Raw genomic sequence first — 15,935 nt, forward strand, 5'->3', positions numbered from 1 at the left:
CTCATTCTGAGAGGAGACTCGAGCTCAGCAGTGAGCCGAATATGGGTTGATAATGATGAAATAACCCAAACCCCATCCAAATAGGATTTTCACAGAAATTAGCGGATATACTAACATACAAACATAGATTATTAGCCTGAAATACAGAAATGACTTTTTTAAAATTGATTAAAAACATGTAACAACGTGACAAAAGCATGATACAAATCAATAATTGTTTACGCGTAACCATAGCAACAAATAGAAGTTGCATGTTGTGCTGTGTACGATAATGGATTAAAATAATTTTGACTTAACCTTAAACAGATCAATAAAGGGAAGGTAATTCAAGCGGAACACGCGACATGGCCGAATCTAAGGTAAGGTTAACGTTTTCCCCCTTTCAACTTAATTAATATGACTGACGTGACTTGCGACTCAGACTAGGTACACGAGACCTGGCAGACTCTACCTACCAATACCTACAGCCAAAAGTGGAAAAGCCCGGGCATTTTATTTCAATACAGTTAAAGACTATTTTGAGATTTCATGTACTCTCTAGGGATTCGCGTGTATAGAACTTGTGTTCGTACATTGCCACAAACCTTTTTAATTTAGCTACCACCTTTGCTGTGCATTTTTTATAGACGGTCTACATTTTCATGACTTTGTGAGTTTGGTTAAGGCAGCTCGTGCACTAGGCGGCCTCGATTACGATCAGTACAAGCAACGACCAGGTTAACTGAAGAAACTATTACAAACATCATACACTTGACTCCAACTTGGCTTGGTCAATTGCCCGCAGACGAGGCCGACATGGTCGTAGAGGTCGCTTGGTCGTTGCGACCTCTACGACCATGATTGACGTCTACTTTGTTAAGAGCGCTCTCGCTCTAATTAATTTTCATCATCGTTATCAGCCGTCGACGTCCACTGCTGAACATAGACAACTTTTATATACTTCAAAACACCAAGGTTTTGGTGCGCCAGCATCCAGCGGCTCCCTGCCGCTTGATATGCTCGGTCCATCTAGTGGGGGGTGGACCATCACTGCGCTTTTTAATGCGAGGTCGTCATTCTGACACCTTGGGCTCTTTGTGCCCTGTCGATTACCACTTCAACTCCGCGACTCGCTGAGCTATGTCGGTGACTTTGGTTGGTCGCATTAATTCAGTGCAATGCGAACAATGCGGCCCGGCCAGCTAGTATTGCATGAGTAACCACAACTGCAGGCTATTAGCCACTTACTAGGTAAGACTATTAGCCACTTCACGACCAACTTTGGTCTTGGCTGTAAATATAGCTGTAGCCAAACTATAGCTTTTGCGACCACGGCCAGAGAATGAGTTGTGGTCGTGGCTGCCTAGTGTGTGGAGTGCCTTTGTCTAATAAAACGAAGGAATTTATAACTACGTTGCCCCGTATCGTATGAAAATGTAAAGTTCGTTAGCATAAATAGTAAATTGCAGTAGAAAATGGTTTTTTGTAAGAGCTCTTTCGGGGAATTACTAATCGCATATATGTTTTTACCGCTTAGCATCGTGTTACGATAAAATGTGAAGGTAGTATTTGTTGGTAAAATTACAGCCATGACATGACCATGGAAAAGTATCGCTAAAAACTTAACATTTTGAAGTAAAGCATGAAGTTACAAACTCGCATCTATCTATATAATCTTCATATAATCTGTGGAACTAGCTTCCATCTACAGTGTTCCAACATAATCTAGAATTTGCAGCGTATAAGCTAATCCTTAAAAGGCCCGAAACTCAGTGATACCTAGGACGTTCAGTTTCTTATCATCATCATCATAGAACATCATAGAACATCAGGGAACTCGCTGGTTTGCCTGCACTTTTTTTTATTTTTTGCTAACTTGGCCTTGACTACAATCTCACCTGATCGTAAGTGATGGTGCAATCTAAGATGCAAGCGGGCTTACTTGTTAGAAGGAGGATGAAAATCCACACCCCTTTCAGTTTTTACACGACATCGTACCGGAACGCTAAAATTACTTTTGATAAAATATTGCCTTTTGCTTGTTTACTTGAGATATAGTCGTTATTGCCAGTACCTACCTGTAATTTTGCCGCCAGACAAAACATTTATATGGCTTTATCCGCCAATTTTTTGACATGTTGCTGTTCTTTTTAATTTGTAGGCTTCCAGTAAAGACTCCAAGATTAAAAACAAAAAAGGGAAGAAAGCTCAAGAAATTCCGGATGAAGATGACTCTTCTACCTCCAGTGGTAAATGAATACTCTCTATCTATTGCATATAATCTGGCGAGTTCATTGATGATATGCGGGCGACGGGGGGAAAGATTGCGTGGGTGTGAAATCGTGCGTACGGGGAAGTGAGGTGATATAGTCGTGCCTTGGGTTTTCATTCATCGCTACACGCGGACTATGGGGAGTGTTACGAACGAAGTTGCCAAGCTATAATAATTTGATTCTAGGCGCAGAAAAGACGCCTCTGACGTGTGTGAAATGTAAGAAACTACCATATGCTCAGTAATAATCAAACTAATTATAGAACTTTTTATTTATTTACTAGCGGACGTCCGTGACTTCGTCCGCCCTTAGACCTCTTTAATCCAGCCCTTACAGTAGTATCGCTGTAAAGATGGAGTAACTTCTCCCGTTTTCCCAACATTTCCTTTCAGTGCTCGGCTCCTATTGATCGTAGCGTAATGAAAGTATACTATACCTGACCAGAAGTATGAAAAATAATTGCACCAAGTTTTGTTAAAATCCGTCGAGTAGTTTTTGTTTCTATAACGAATAGACAGACGAAAATTTTACTGATTGCATTTTTGGCATCAGTATCGATCACTAATCACCCCCTGATAGTTATTTTGGAAATATATTTCATGTACAGAATTGACCTCTCTACAGATTTATTATAAGTATAGATTTGTGTAACTAATTTAAATAAATAAATAAATTATATGGTCAATGGTTATGGATATAAAGGGTCACAATATGATACCATAAATATTAATTATTCTCCAGTGACCCAAGAAGATAAGTCCCTCGACCAAATAGGCCACGGAGTAGGGACCGCGTCCTTAACTGTGAACCGTGAAGAATATCTTGCAGCTTATAAAGATCTTATGTTCGACCGTAACTACGCACAAATAAAGAACAATTTGCTTCATCGTCGCCTTGCTGAATATTACAAGTGAGTAGTAAAAATCCGAGTTATTTACCATCGAAATGACCATTTTGGCAGCATTGTAATTTATATGGTTTGAAATCTGAAATTATAGACTATAAATTCTGATAACAATTAATTGAAATGAATTTATCTCTATGTTAAGTCTTTGTATTAGTACAGGAAACCTAGGGAGATTTTTGAGGAACAACTTTCTCATTTGTACTTTAGTCGTAAAATATTTTTTTATACACAAAATGCTGAAAAAAACACATTTCAAGCAACTTCAGCGCCACCTACCTTCCATATTTAAAGTCATACGATAGAAGCAGTAGTTGTAGATGAGAATGTCCTCTACATTTTTTTTTCAAATAAAGTTTAATGTAAAACCGATAGTTTAGGTCAAAGTATTCAAGATAAGCATGTTGGGTTGCTCCCTACCGATGGTTAAAAAATCTCCAGTCATGTTATTCCTTTACAAATCTTATATGTTTTTTTTTTCTAGATTTCCTGTACTAAATAAAATAAGTTTAGAATAATTTGATAATTTTTTAACTTTCTCAATGAAGGATCAGTTGAAGAATGTATATTTTTGATCGTACTTACATTATATTATGTGTGTATTTATACATTATATAAGTATTTATATGTAGTATATAAATGTATATCAACTATCTTAGTACCCATAACAGAAGCTACTCAGTATGCTTACTTTGGGGCTAGATAGTGATGTGTATTGTTTAAGTATATTTATTTATAAAAAAAAAAAATATCATAGGTAGTAGATATTAAAGTGCATATAATAATAACTTTTATATTTACAAAATGAAAATGAAAACATTACAAGTGATTATTAGTGAAATAAAACACGTATCTATTACATTAAAGAAAATGTTTTTACCTTTCAGAAAAAGGAAACTAGAGCATGTTTTAAAACCGCTAGAAAATGTACCGCATTTAGAAGAAAAATACCAACAAAAACTCTTGAGTTACCAAGAGTTGAAGGAAAAAGAAGACATAGAAATGGCTGATGTAATATCTATAACAATATATTAATACACTAGCAGACGTACCGCGGTTTTACCCACGTATTTCCCGTTCAGATATTCATATAAAATAAGTAACTCATCAAAGAGTAGCTTTCTAATGTTAGATTTTAACCAGTTAAAAGGTTAAAGTATTTGTTTATTTTATTGGTCTGCTAGTTCTTAATATGGGCAAATTGTACTTTAAATATTTTTTCTTTCATTTGATACTAGTAGATGCCGCGCGGTTTCACCCGTGTGGTTCGCGTTTCCATAGGAATACAGAGATAAAATATAGCCTATAGCTTTCCTCGATAAATGGGCTATCTAACACTGAAAGAATTTTTCAAATCGGATCAGTAGTTCCTGAGACTAGTGCGTTCAATCAAACAAACAAACAAAAAACTCTTCAGCTTTATAATATTAAGTATAGATTTAAAAATATATATTATTCTCTTTATTTATCTACTCAAACATATTCAACAACGATTCTAATAATTATAATATAATTGATCTAGTTTTCATACTATAGATAAAAGCTAAACTAAACACTATCGAAGGCGAATATGCAAATAAACTGGAGAAAGCAGAGAAAAACTTTGACGCACTGCAGCACTATGAAAAAACCACAGGAACTGGGCTTATATATTCTAAAAAAGGCAAGCCCATTTCTGAAAAGGTGATAATATTTTAATTTTTCCTTACAATAAAACAGTTATCTAGGTGTATCATCATTATCGGCCGATGGATATCGCCTCGTGTTAGAACTTTTTTGAAAGCAAAATATATTTATTTGGTCAGTAAAAACTTAAAACTAACTAAGGTACAAAAAAAGTGTACTGACCAAATAAAGGTCTCCCATACAGCATGAAGATGCAGCTAGCTGCAGCGCTGGTTTTCAGTGGAAGCCTTTAAAAGGGTGACATGACGGTCTTCCAAACATCCGATCTCGAGACGCCAGCATCCAGCGGCTTACTGCAACTCAGTTGACGACAGCAGTGCCCCTAGTGGGGTTCGGCTTATGCTGCTAAAGCGGAGCGAGGCAGCGGAGCCGAGAAACGGAGAAATATTAACCAATAGGATTGCACAAAATCTCCGCTCCTCTTAGGTGGACAGGAACTTGCAATATAGTTTAAAAATTCATGTAAAACCGATTAGCGGGGCGGGGAAACGAAGCGGGATTAAATAAATTAAATTTAACATATTTTTTTTATTAAACATAACCTGCAACTCCGCTACACATTAGTCCGTTTCTCCGCTACGCTCCCTCGCTACGCTTTGATGGACAGGCAGTCTAACACTGTGCTTTCCACAGACAGTGTACCTAATATTAAGTTGAGATCATTTCCTGTTGTTCTTTTGATTAAACAATGATTTTCAATTTGCGTGCAAAGCATGCAAAGAATACAATCTACATTGTGCTGCCCTGTGCCTGTCAATCCGAAGCATATTAGGTGCTAAGTCTTTTATAGGTACATATAATATGACCGGTAACTATACGACAAATACATTCAGACCGGAATAGAAAAGCTGTGAATGACACAAAGGCGGCGGCATTTCTATAAATTTTCTAGATTCATAAAGTTAACATTGAACTATTAAATCTAAACAGTCAAATATTTGTAGATTAATTGTCAAGTGATATTTTATCCAACACTAACTTTCATCATTAACAATAACAACCCATATTCTTCTTACTTACTGAATTCTACTCAATTAAAGAATGAACAAAAAACTCGTGTGGTAAATTGAATTATTTCAGACTGTCGAACGCTTCCTGACGTTGCAAAGACGTAAAAGTGAACAGGCGTCGGCTCTACGCTTACGCTATATAAGAGTGAGGAATGCTGTCAATGAATTGGAAACTATTGTTCGTAAATTGGAAATTATAGCTCCAGGACTGAACGTTGCTCAATATGAACAGCTCTATATTGATAAGCAGAACTATTTGTCGAAAATTGAAGGTATAGTTGCTATACATGTTTTGATGAAACTGCTATAAACTGCATTAACCGACAAGATCTAGGATTCTCCCCAGGGTTAAGGCAACAATTATTGGTTTAGTTTGAAGGTATATTAATTAGATTGTCAAAAGGATTTATAGTCATGAGGCTATCAATATATCCATTTATTTAGAGGGTGCTTAGACCACATAGACGACATACACACATAGAGGGACACATAGACAAAATTCTATCAATAAGACTTATTATATGCCTCATTTAAGCGTTTATACTATAAAAGCTTATATCGAGCATATTTTCGTTAGGATCGCAAATCGCACGAATATTATAATTAGAGATCTAATAGGAGATAATAAAAATACTATAATCATGATCATTATAGGTACTCATAAATAATGGAGAACCGTGCCAAATTTTTCGTTTAATATGAAGCAGCTTATATATTAAGAAATCGTTAATCGAGCCTAAGCAAATACTTATTTTCCCAGAGCGTGAAGATGAACTTATAAAGAACAGGACCAATTGTACGGAACACAATCAAATATTGGCACACATAAGAGAGAAAATGCAACACACAGAAGAGGTGATAGATTTTGCTGAATGCGATCTAGGGGATGCTGAAATTGAACTGCTACGTGCTAGAGAAGATTTGGGAAATATCAAGGTAGTGGTATAAGTCTCAGTGAAAAATGTGACGTTTGGTAAATGTACTTACTTGTTATGCTCTTTGACAGACGAAAACATAGGCAGATAATAGTTTGGATATAGTTTGTTATGCAGATATATTATGCAGATAATACCATAAATAACATTACAATAACTATAACGTAAGAGATGTAATATATTATTGTAACTTGGTATATATAACCACAAAAATAGAAAACAATAAACAAAAATGCCAACACCACTATACAAATACTGGTGTTGGCATTAAAGTGTTAGATATGTACATAAAATGTAATGTAAAAATTGATAGCGTTAAATAAATAAACGTTTTTATTTATTTAACGCTATCAACCGCGCTGATAACTACACTTGAAATAAGTATTAATTCCGCAAACACAGTGTATCAGGAAAATAAATTAAGTTATACGTGATATCAGATATGAAGAAAACAATTTGATATTTTAATAGAAGTTAACTTTGTACTATATTATTAGGTATATTGTACAGTTTCTAAGGTTTTATTAAACTATTGGGCTTCACCCATAATTTATTCTATTGCATATACTTCATTGAAGTGAGGTATAGCATAATATCACTTATACATTATTCTAATATCAATAACTAGATGACACCGCACGGTTTCACCCGTGCGTTTCGCGTTCCCGTAGAAACATGGGGATAATATATAGCCTATAGCCTTCCTCGATAAGTGGGTTATCTAACACTGAAAGAATTTTTCAAATCGGACCAGTAGTTCCTGAGATTATCGGGTTCAATCAAACAAACCAACTCTTCAGCTTTATAATATTAGTATATACATCACAAATAATTTCTGACTCGTCTTAATCTCCACCATTCTTTAATACATTCAATATTATATAATACGTATATTGTATATAGTGTAATATAATATGTATTATCTAATATAATCTATTTACATGTATACAATTAGTTTATCTAAAGCCTAATAAACTAAGATGCGTGAGCTGTAGTCATGGCTTCAAAATAAACTTTTAAATCAAATTAACATAATTAGAAATAATAAAATTTACGAAAAGCTCATGCTCATGACACCTTTTCTTCGTACCAACAAACTTCTTCGGTTCTTCTTTGCACTTAATAATCACTATTTTAATGAACACGTATAATTTACTATAGTAATATTAACACTTAAGTGTTTAATGTCGTTGATAGGGGAAACGCGACAAGCTCCGATGGTCTCTCGAAGCGGAACGAATGAAAGCAGGCCTACTCACCAGAAAGAATTTGTTGCGTGATTTCCAAGACGCCACCGACGAGGTATGCCATGCCTAAGGCCTATTATATCAGCAATTTGTAATTTCATTTTTTATTAAGCTCTGTCTAAAAGCCAGTCGTCTGAAACCGGAGCGAGAAGTAACCTATTTGTTTTATTTTTTTTAAAAGAATATGTTTTCGTTTGCCTCAATGAATAAATTTATGCTGCAATCGCCATCAGTTTATCCATTAAATTCATATTAAAGTATTATGTTTTCTACGGTTTTGCAAATACATGATTGTTATGTTGTTGATAACGGTTGCTATGGTGACCCAATGTGGATTAGCTCTCAAATCTAATTGAGTTAAAACTTGAAATGAGATGTAAAATGTTATGAAGACGAGAGGATTTTTGATATACAACAATTAAAATAGATCAACCTATTTTAATTGTTGTATATGTTGATAAAACACTAAACGGTTAAAAAAGGTAAACTTAAGCTGTCTCAAAGTTAGCTCTGCTTGTGGCGAACCAAATGCGAATGTCTAATACTCCTTTAATGTGGTACATAAAAATCCACACGCTAACAATACGGCTGGACAATCTTTATTTAACACCAATGGACGCCCGCGACTTTGTCTGCGTGGGATTCAGTATTTCACAAATCCCGCGGGAACCATGGACTTTTCCACGATGAAAATGTGTTAATCCAGAGTAAAATCTATTCCCATTCTAAATTTCAGCTAAATCGCTTCAGAAACCGCAGCGCAAAGGTGGAACAAACTTTGGATACCGATTCTGTTCTGATGCGTCAGAACACAACACGTCAGACAAATAAAAATCCGGCTTTACACACATACATACACACACTTTCGCATTTTTAATATTAGTGTGATACAACAGACTACAAATAATTTAGCAGTTGATACTCAGGTCCGATTATTATTGAAAGAGGTGATCTCTTGTACTATTTTACTGTGCATAAAGTTTCATTCTTTTAATATTCTTTTTGTTTTTTTTTTATTATCCAGTTCAATCTGGTTCGTCATCACGCTATCTTTGTCACTGTAATTTGATGTGAAAGCCCAAGGCCATGACAGAACTGTATTTATTATGGAGTTATTTTTTTACTCGAAATGGAAATAATTTCATGTTGTTTTTATTTATCTGTATAATGTTTTGTTTTTACAATTTCCTACAAAGAGTAGTTAATAATATTAATTAATAGATTATTATTACTTTTCTATTTGATATTTTCTACTTTCCCGCGTGTTTAAGAATTTATAGTAGGAAAAAGTTATCTAACACCTTATATCTACCCTATGAGATAACATGCTTGTATGTAGATATATGACGAGAATAATTTTTAACTAGCATCTCAAGACATTTTCCCACTGATTGTAAATTTTCTATGAAACGGGACTGAAAATTATATCCCTCTTATACTCTTACTAGCGGACCCGGTCAAGCTTCACATTGACTAATGTGCGCTTCTTCCCCATCCTTCTCTACTTCCACCCTACCCTACCCCTACCCTACCCTACTGCTATCTTACCTCTACCCCACCCCTACCCTATGATTACTTACCCCTACCCTTCTTCTATCCTCCCTCTACCCTACCCCTACCCTACCCTATACTACCCTATCCTACAACTACCCTACCATACCCCTACTATACCCCTACCGTACAACAACACTACCCACGTTACAATAACCACTTATAATTTAACGGTTGGAGTATTTAATTAGCATCTAATTGTTTTAATCTATCAACATTCAGATTCACAGACTGAAACAATTAAGTAGTTCCTAAATATTGCTAGCCTTTTAAATATTGCCGCAATCTGATAATATTATTACCTGATGTTTCGAAAGTGTTTGTTAAGCACAATTTATTAAAAATGAATTTTGATTTGATTTGTCTTAATTTATTTTTACAAAATAATAACATTGTTAAAAACCAAATAAAAATCAGAATTTTGTTTTCAGGTTGTCAAACTGAGACAGAAGAAAGATCTGCTGGATAAGCAAATTATTGATACAACAAATAAATTAAGAGATGCCAGACAAAAAGTTAACCTTCACACCGCAATCAACGAATTAGCGCGTAAAAATTATGTTGATACACCTAATATGACGCCATGATTTTTCAATATTAGAAATATTTAAATATTTTTTATTATTTATAAAAACTGTGGATTTATTGTTTATTTGACTGGCCATAAAACAAAATTAATAAATATAACAAACAAGAAAGATATTGTATTCGTTCGCGCGTCAGTAAATCTGCATCTGCAACTTTCATAATATACAAGTATACTTAATCAGAATATATAATATTATATGTTTTTCGTAAGTGGATTTTTTATTTACAATCAATCATGTAGGTAAACTTTGTCGTATTTATATATTTTGATAGCAATATCACAGTTGTGGCAATTTGCTTTTTTTTTAATGATCTAATAAAATAAAATAATTTTACTTGCATATTCGTATAAAAATATATTTAGGCATATCCAATTGAAAAAAGTTGATGTTTCTTTTAATCCATACTTCTTAAATAATGTTATAAATACAAATGTTATGTTGTGGTGTACAAATAAAGTATAAATAAATAAATAACAGTATATTATAAAGGGACCACGGGGAATATATTATAAGTGTCCCAGACCGATTTTGTAATTTCTTTTATCAGTAGTAAGCTGCGTAGTTTGTGAGTATCATAGATTATATTTTATTTCTGAAACCACAGGAACTGGAACTACGCGGGTACGGAAAAGAACTAAGCTATATTTTGTCCCCGTATTAACGGGAACGGAAACTTTGAAACCGGCTATTTATTCTATAGGTAATTATAATAAATCTGTAGAGAGGTAAATTCTGTGTACATGAAATATATTTCCAAAATGACTATCTGGGGGCGATTAGTGATCGATACTGATGTCAAAAATGCAATCAGTAAAATTTTCGTCTGTCTGTCTGTATGTTCGTTATAGAAACAAAAACTACTCAACGGATTTTAACGAAACTTGTTACAATTATTCTTCAAACTCCTGGGCAGGTATCGTATACTTTTCATCACGCTACGATTAATAAAAGCAGAGCAGTGAAGGGAAATGTTGGGAAAACGGGAGAAGTTACTCCATTTTTACAGCGATACTACTGTAAGGGCTGGATTAAAGAGATCTAAGGGTGGACGAAGTCGCGGGCGTACGCTAGTAAGAAAAAAAACGTGTATAACTTCTAATAAATCAATGTATTTCTGCACACAATTTTTTATTTAATTCTATATATTCCGGATGCGTCGATGTAAGTGTCAAATCGTCTTTGGTGATAGGCCCGTGTTTCCATCCAGGTGGATATCCCAAGTGTCTCACGTCGTCCCACCACTGCTGCTCCCCTTCTGTCCATATGCAGTATATTATGTTTGTCGACACAAGCACTGCTAAGCAAACCCAGAAGGCTGTCCGCCATTGTACTAATGTAGACTGAAAATAAATTACCTTAGTATAAATTCAAATTCAATTAGGCTTAGTTTACAAGCACCTTTGAAATGACAAGTTATATCATAATTTAATTTAATATAGTGGTGGTAATAATAGTCGAAAACTTGAAATTTGAGTTCCGAAAATTCCAAGAAGAGCTTACAACAAACTCAAGCCAAGGTATATTTTGTTTTGTTTACCACTATTTTACAAACTTAGCTAGAACTAAGCTAACTAAGACGTATATTGCAGTTTAACACCAAGCTTTTTTAACATTTATATAATCATTAACATTATAATAAGACTTTCCTAAAAACTTGCGTTTAATAAGCACTTTGAACTTCTTGAGATACATATACGAGTAGGTATTAGCTAGATTGCTTATGCTGTGATAGCCCCGGTGGATATGACCTCTGCTTCGATTCGGAGAGCGTAGGTTTGAAACAGGCATGCCTCTACATTTCAGTTTTGTGCATTTTGGGAAATTAAATATCATGTGTTTCGAAACGGTGAAGGTAAAATATCGTGAGGAAATCTGATTGCTTGAGAATTTTCTTAGTTCTCTACATGTGCTAAGTCTGCAATCCGTATTGGGCCAGCGTGGTGGACTATTGGCCTAACCACTCTCATTCTTAGAGGAAACTCGTGCTTAACAGTGAGCCGAGTATGAGTTGCTAATGATGATGATGAAGTTAATACAATGACTGGCATAATGCTCAAAGATTGATAAAAATAGAAAATGTTACAAACCCTTCCTGCAGTCGGGTAAAAAGCAATGATAATTTTAACTATAGATAGGTCAAAATCACCGCAACAACTGATCCGAATTTGACTACACCACTGAGCGTAAACATCCACAATTGTGTCTTTAATTCCATTATATATTTATAGTTTTTACACTTCCTGAACACACAGCTCGACATTGCAGATGATATTTAGGTATTATTTGTTTAAATAACGTTAGTTGTTTAATAAGCGACTAAATGAAATTAGGTCAATTTTCCACATTTGTCTGTCTCAGTTTTGATGCACTAGTGCCCCATCTCTAGTACTCTACTGTGAAGATGAATAATGAGTATGTGAGGTAAACGTGGGATATGATAGTTTAAAAAACTCCTTTCGTAAGTGAATCCATTCGTTGTTGTTTTCTCCACTTATTAAATTTTTCGTAGGTATTCGTAGGTAGGTAAGTATTTAAGTAAATGCGTCTCGACTTTGATGGTAACAGATTGAAAATTTCATCATTTCATTTCATTGTGGAGTGGTAATATGACAGTGTTTTTGAGCAAGAGTAGTGAAAAAATATTTATACAAAAGAAAATAAATACAAACAGAACAAAAGAAAACATGTTAGTAAATTGTTTTGTCTATGTTTATTGCAGTAATATACAACACAGTTCGCGATAGTGCAATAAAGGGAGGCAAAGAGTTATTCTGTCGCGTGACAAACTCCAGTAACTTTACAGAATACGGTCGTTTTCATGCATGTTTTTCATATATATTTAGTGGTATTGTACTATTCTAGACCCAGCTTTAATTAATTAACAGTATCTCTAAATAATCATCGTCATCAACCCATATACGGCTCACTGCTGAGCTCGAGTCTCCTCTCAGAATGAGAGGGGTTAGGCCAATAGTCCACCACGTTGGCCCAATGCGGATTGGCAGACTTCACACACGCAGAGAATTAAGATAATTCTCTGGTATGCAGGTTTCCTCACGATGTTTTCCTTCACCGATTGAGACACGTGATATTTAATTTCTTAAAATGCACACAACTGAAAAGTTGGAGGTGCATGCCCCGGACCGGATTCGAACCCACACCCTCCGGAATCGGAGGCAGAGGTCATATCCACTGGGCTACCACGGCTCATCTGTACCTGTCTCTAGATAATAAAGAAAATAATTAATTGTTTTGGGACCAAAATCTTTTAAAGGACTGATCATGCATAAATCGTCATGTAACGCCTTAAATTAAAAATAAAGTACCTACTGAGTAGCAGAGATTATCCCGGAAAAATCAATGGTTCTGGCGAAATATGTGAATAACTGAATTTTGTAAGAAATGCAAAGTTGCGGACATTAAAATCCTACTCCTACTAATATTATTATAAACGCGAAAGTTTGTATGGATGTTTGTTTGTTACTCTTTAACGCCGCAACTACTGAACCGATTTGGCTGAAATTTAGAATGGAAATAGATATTATTCAAGATTAACACTCATGCTACTATTTATCCTTGAAAAATCCACGGTTCCCGAGGGATTTGTGAAAAACAAAATTCCGGACGAAGTCACGTTCGTCTGGAAGTCATTATTAAATCTGTGAAGTCAGTTCGTTTTTACAATTAATTTAATTTAATTTTTAAGATCAGAATCAATTTGTTTAAATATCAAGTCTAGCGTACGGAGTATTTACAATAAGCGTTTAAAATTGATTGGTTAAGTACTCAATTAGTTATTATTATAAAACACATTTTCATTCATCAACAACTCATATTCGGCTCAATGTTGAGCAGGAGTATCCTTTCAGAATGATCGGGGTTAGGCTAATAGTCCACCACGCTGCCCCAACGAAGATTATTAGGAATTCAAGAAAGAAGAAAGAAAATATATTTATAACTACATTATGCCACACATAACAATTATTAAGAATAATACCCTGCGATATGTGGCATAACCTAGAAAAAATGAGTGCAGGTTTCCTCACGATGGTTTCCTTCACTGTTTGAGACACGTGATATTTATTTAATTTCTTAAAATGCACATACCTAACTGAAAAGTCAGAGGTGCATGCCCCAGACTGCATTCGAAGATACGTCCGGCAGAGAAATCCACTTAGCTATCACGGCTCTTTATAACACATCATCATTATTAACAGCCGATGGACGTCCACTGCTGGACATAGGCCGCTTGCATGGACTTCCAAACAAAACGGTCTTGGACCGCGAGCATCCAGCGGCTCCCTGCGACCCGCTTGATGTCCTCAGTCCACCTAATAGGGGGTCGACCAACACTGCGCTTTTCAATGCGGGGTCGCCATTCCAGCACCTTGATACCCTAACGTCCATCGGCTCTTCGCACTATGTGGCCTGCCCATTACCATTTCACCTTCAGGACTCGCTGAGCTATGTCAGTGACTTTGGTTCATCTGCGGGTCTCCTCATTCCTGATTTGATCACGCATTATAACACATACGAAGTAATTAATCTACTTACATCGGGGGTGAGCAATCCTATTAAATAGGGTGTGATAATGCCTGCGAATGTAGAAGTCGTGTTTACGAACGATGTTAATGAACCAGCGTAATTAGGGGCTAAATCCAACGTGTTTATCTGAAATATAATAATATATTAACTTAAAAAGGTACGATTTGATTTTTTGTTTGTTACGTGTAGACTCTGAAACTACTGAATCGATTTTTGTTTTATCAAATGGAAAGCTACATTATCAGCGAGTAACGAAGAATATATTTTGTCCTTGTATTCCCACATAAATAGGAAACGCGCGTGAAACCGGAAGGGGTCTGCTAGTAAATAATGTAGTTTATGTACTCTCATAATACCTTATATACCTTTATAACCATAATACCTTTATTAGAATTTCGGGTTATGCGGATTGTACAGGGTGCTGATGAGTATGTCCCATAACTTTAAGGTGTTGACGAGACAACTTATAGAAACCGAACTGCATAAGTAATATTTTATTAACTAAAAAAAGTTTCTATGTTTTCATACAAAGTCATTCAAATAATTCCGATTATTCATGTAACACACGCCTTTATCTATCGTTGCATTTTAAAATACGTAAAACAATAAGACAATTACGTCATTATTTTATGGATGTGTTCAGGGGACACGTTTTAAGATTTATTTACAAAAAAAAATTAAATACTCCGAAAATATTTAACACACACATGTTTCTTGAACAATTTGAATTATTTTTAGTTATCGAAAACCCTTAGAATTATGAGAAATACTCCCGAGCACCCTGTACATACTACAAATCCAAGCGCACGGCAGTGCGCACACCAAGTTCCAGAAACAGGCCTCGTGCTTGCCGTGCACTATATAAATTATTTATGACAAACACACATGGTGTGTATAATTCAACAATAGTTAAATTAATTTACCTTCATGCCACAATAGAATCCGCCCATAAGCCCCATTGATAATATAAAATAAACAATTGCCGCATTACGGTTGCAACCAGCATATGATGCTAAAATTATGCAAATACCCGGACCTGTAGCAGCTAGAAATAATTCAAACTATTAGACATTTCACAAAAATAAATACACTACAGCCTTTCTTGATGAGTATTGTTTACCAACAAAGAAATTAGAAATGAAGATAGAAAACGCATTTAATTTCAAAACTTATTTTTTTTTTTAATTATGTATGGTTTGTTTTTAAAATGTTATC

The 15,935-nt window shown here is 35.0% G+C and overlaps 2 protein-coding genes across 3 annotated transcripts; one reads left to right on the forward strand and one right to left on the reverse strand.

Moving 5' to 3' along the window:
- Positions 1–54: 54 nt before the first annotated feature.
- Positions 55–10,261, forward strand: LOC112049695 (centrosomal protein of 135 kDa). 2 transcript variants are annotated; one of them, XM_052884514.1, is made up of 9 exons: positions 55–359; positions 2,141–2,228; positions 2,994–3,162; positions 4,044–4,167; positions 4,693–4,839; positions 5,923–6,124; positions 6,613–6,791; positions 7,985–8,089; positions 10,017–10,261. In XM_052884514.1, exons 1-9 carry the CDS (start codon positions 345–347, stop codon positions 10,170–10,172), a joined length of 1,185 nt encoding a protein of 394 aa, XP_052740474.1. In that variant the 5' UTR covers positions 55–344; the 3' UTR covers positions 10,173–10,261. The 2 variants fall into 2 exon arrangements, with proteins under 2 accessions (XP_052740474.1, XP_023943461.2); XM_024087693.2 differs by having other exon boundaries at positions 59–359; positions 6,613–6,788; positions 10,017–10,259.
- Positions 10,262–11,278: 1,017 nt separating this feature from the next.
- Positions 11,279–15,762, reverse strand: LOC128198526 (sialin-like). Its single transcript, XM_052884433.1, has 3 exons — positions 15,644–15,762; positions 14,730–14,846; positions 11,279–11,515 (listed from the first exon to the last, which is right to left on the reverse strand). Exons 1-3 carry the CDS (start codon positions 15,677–15,679, stop codon positions 11,279–11,281), a joined length of 390 nt encoding a protein of 129 aa, XP_052740393.1. The 5' UTR covers positions 15,680–15,762.
- Between the last annotated feature and the right edge of the window lie 173 nt (positions 15,763–15,935).

The sequence above is a fragment of the Bicyclus anynana genome, chromosome 11, assembly GCF_947172395.1.
Source record: "Bicyclus anynana chromosome 11, ilBicAnyn1.1, whole genome shotgun sequence".
NCBI lineage: Eukaryota > Metazoa > Arthropoda > Insecta > Lepidoptera > Nymphalidae > Bicyclus > Bicyclus anynana.

What these genes read in the sequence shown, in the direction of transcription:
- LOC112049695 (XM_052884514.1), top strand. An exon ending in GCAAGCCCATTTCTGAAAAG is followed by an intron (nt 4,840 to 5,922) that starts GTGATAATATTT and finishes GAATTATTTCAG; the next exon opens with ACTGTCGAACGCTTCCTGAC. An exon ending in TCCAAGACGCCACCGACGAG is followed by an intron (nt 8,090 to 10,016) that starts GTATGCCATGCC and finishes TTTTGTTTTCAG; the next exon opens with GTTGTCAAACTGAGACAGAA.
- LOC128198526 (XM_052884433.1), bottom strand. Translation starts at nt 15,679, where the DNA reads ATGGGGCTTATGGGCGGATTCTATTGTGGCATGAAG. An exon ending in GATTCTATTGTGGCATGAAG is followed by an intron (nt 14,847 to 15,643) that starts GTAAATTAATTT and finishes ATTATATTTCAG; the next exon opens with ATAAACACGTTGGATTTAGC. An exon ending in TAGGATTGCTCACCCCCGAT is followed by an intron (nt 11,516 to 14,729) that starts GTAAGTAGATTA and finishes ATTTATTTTCAG; the next exon opens with TCTACATTAGTACAATGGCG.